Source organism: Atta cephalotes (genome assembly GCF_000143395.1).
Source record: "Atta cephalotes unplaced genomic scaffold scaffold01478, whole genome shotgun sequence".
Lineage (NCBI taxonomy): Eukaryota > Metazoa > Arthropoda > Insecta > Hymenoptera > Formicidae > Atta > Atta cephalotes.
Window position 1 is genome coordinate 1 of NW_012131542.1, and position 1,137 is coordinate 1,137.

Genomic DNA, 1,137 nt, shown 5'->3' on the forward strand with positions numbered 1-1,137 from the left:
GTGTGTGTGTGTGTGTGTGTGTGTGTGTGTGTGTGTGTGTGTGTGTGTGTGTGTGTGTGTGTGTGTGTGTGTGTGTGTGTGTGTGTCTGTGTGTGTGTGTGTGTGTGTGTGGTGTGTGTGGGGTGTGTGTGTGTATGTATATATACGTATTTACATTTATCTATTATGCATTTGTTGGAAAGTGCATCTTTTAGCAAGTGCATTTTCATCCTATTAGAAGAATCTAGCGATAATTCCGCTAATAATATATTGTATAATCTATCTCGACTCCGCTGTCTTACTACTGACCTCTTCATCGGCAGCAGCTTGAGTGATGCTCGCCGGAAGTGGTTGTTGCTGCGCTTGCAGAGGAGCGGTTCCGCTCGCCGCTGTGCTCGCCGCACTGTGCGACGGGGCCGTCTGTTTACCGTATTTAATGGTATCCTGTTGCGGTGCGCTTTGCGACTGCAGTTCCGGTCTTCGGAGGTAAGCGGCTGCCTCCTTTTTTGGCGGTACCACTGGCTTATTTGGTGGTACCGGGGGTGGTACGCCACGCGAGATCGGTGGCTTTTTCGCGGGCAGGATACAACCGCCGCCGCTACCACCACTGGCGGCGGCGGCGGCAGAGGATGCTTGAACAGTGGGGCTTGCGGCAGGACTTGAAGATTGGCCAACGTGAAAACCGAGCTTCCCCGCAGTGGCGACGGCGGCTTGCGACGATGTGATAAGTTTAGCCGCGGCGGCAGCCGCAGTACTAACGGGCGCAGGTACAACTGGCTGTCGCTTCTCTACGGCCTGAGGAATGAACATACAACCATGACCGATTTCAGAGAGCCGAACAGCTGCAGAGACGGTCGCTTTCGTACACGCTCCGCCGCCAGACAAGAACGAGCACACCGTTAAAAAAATTTTATTCTCGGACTGCAAGGATGGAAGAAAAAGAACCATACCAAAGAACTAATCCAAAGCAGAGAGAGAAACAGAGACAGACTCGGTGAAAAGTAGGGACGATAGCTACGAAAAAATGATCAAAGACCGCAGAGGAGGAGAGAGAAACATCGTTATTTAAGCAGCAAACGATCACAACTTAGGCCGAGATTTTCGAGATGCTGAAATCAAATTGTGCATATATCAACTTGTGCTGTTAATAGATAATTG

The 1,137-nt window shown here is 50.4% G+C and overlaps 1 protein-coding gene across 1 annotated transcript; it reads right to left on the reverse strand.

Annotated features, from left to right (window-relative positions):
* Positions 1-288: 288 nt before the first annotated feature.
* Positions 289-927, reverse strand: LOC105625420 (formin-like protein 7; the record flags this gene model as incomplete). Its single annotated transcript, XM_012206752.1, has 1 exon — positions 289-927. A coding segment is annotated over exon 1 (639 nt), but the record flags the coding sequence as incomplete, so codon positions are not given.
* Positions 928-1,137: the final 210 nt, after the last annotated feature.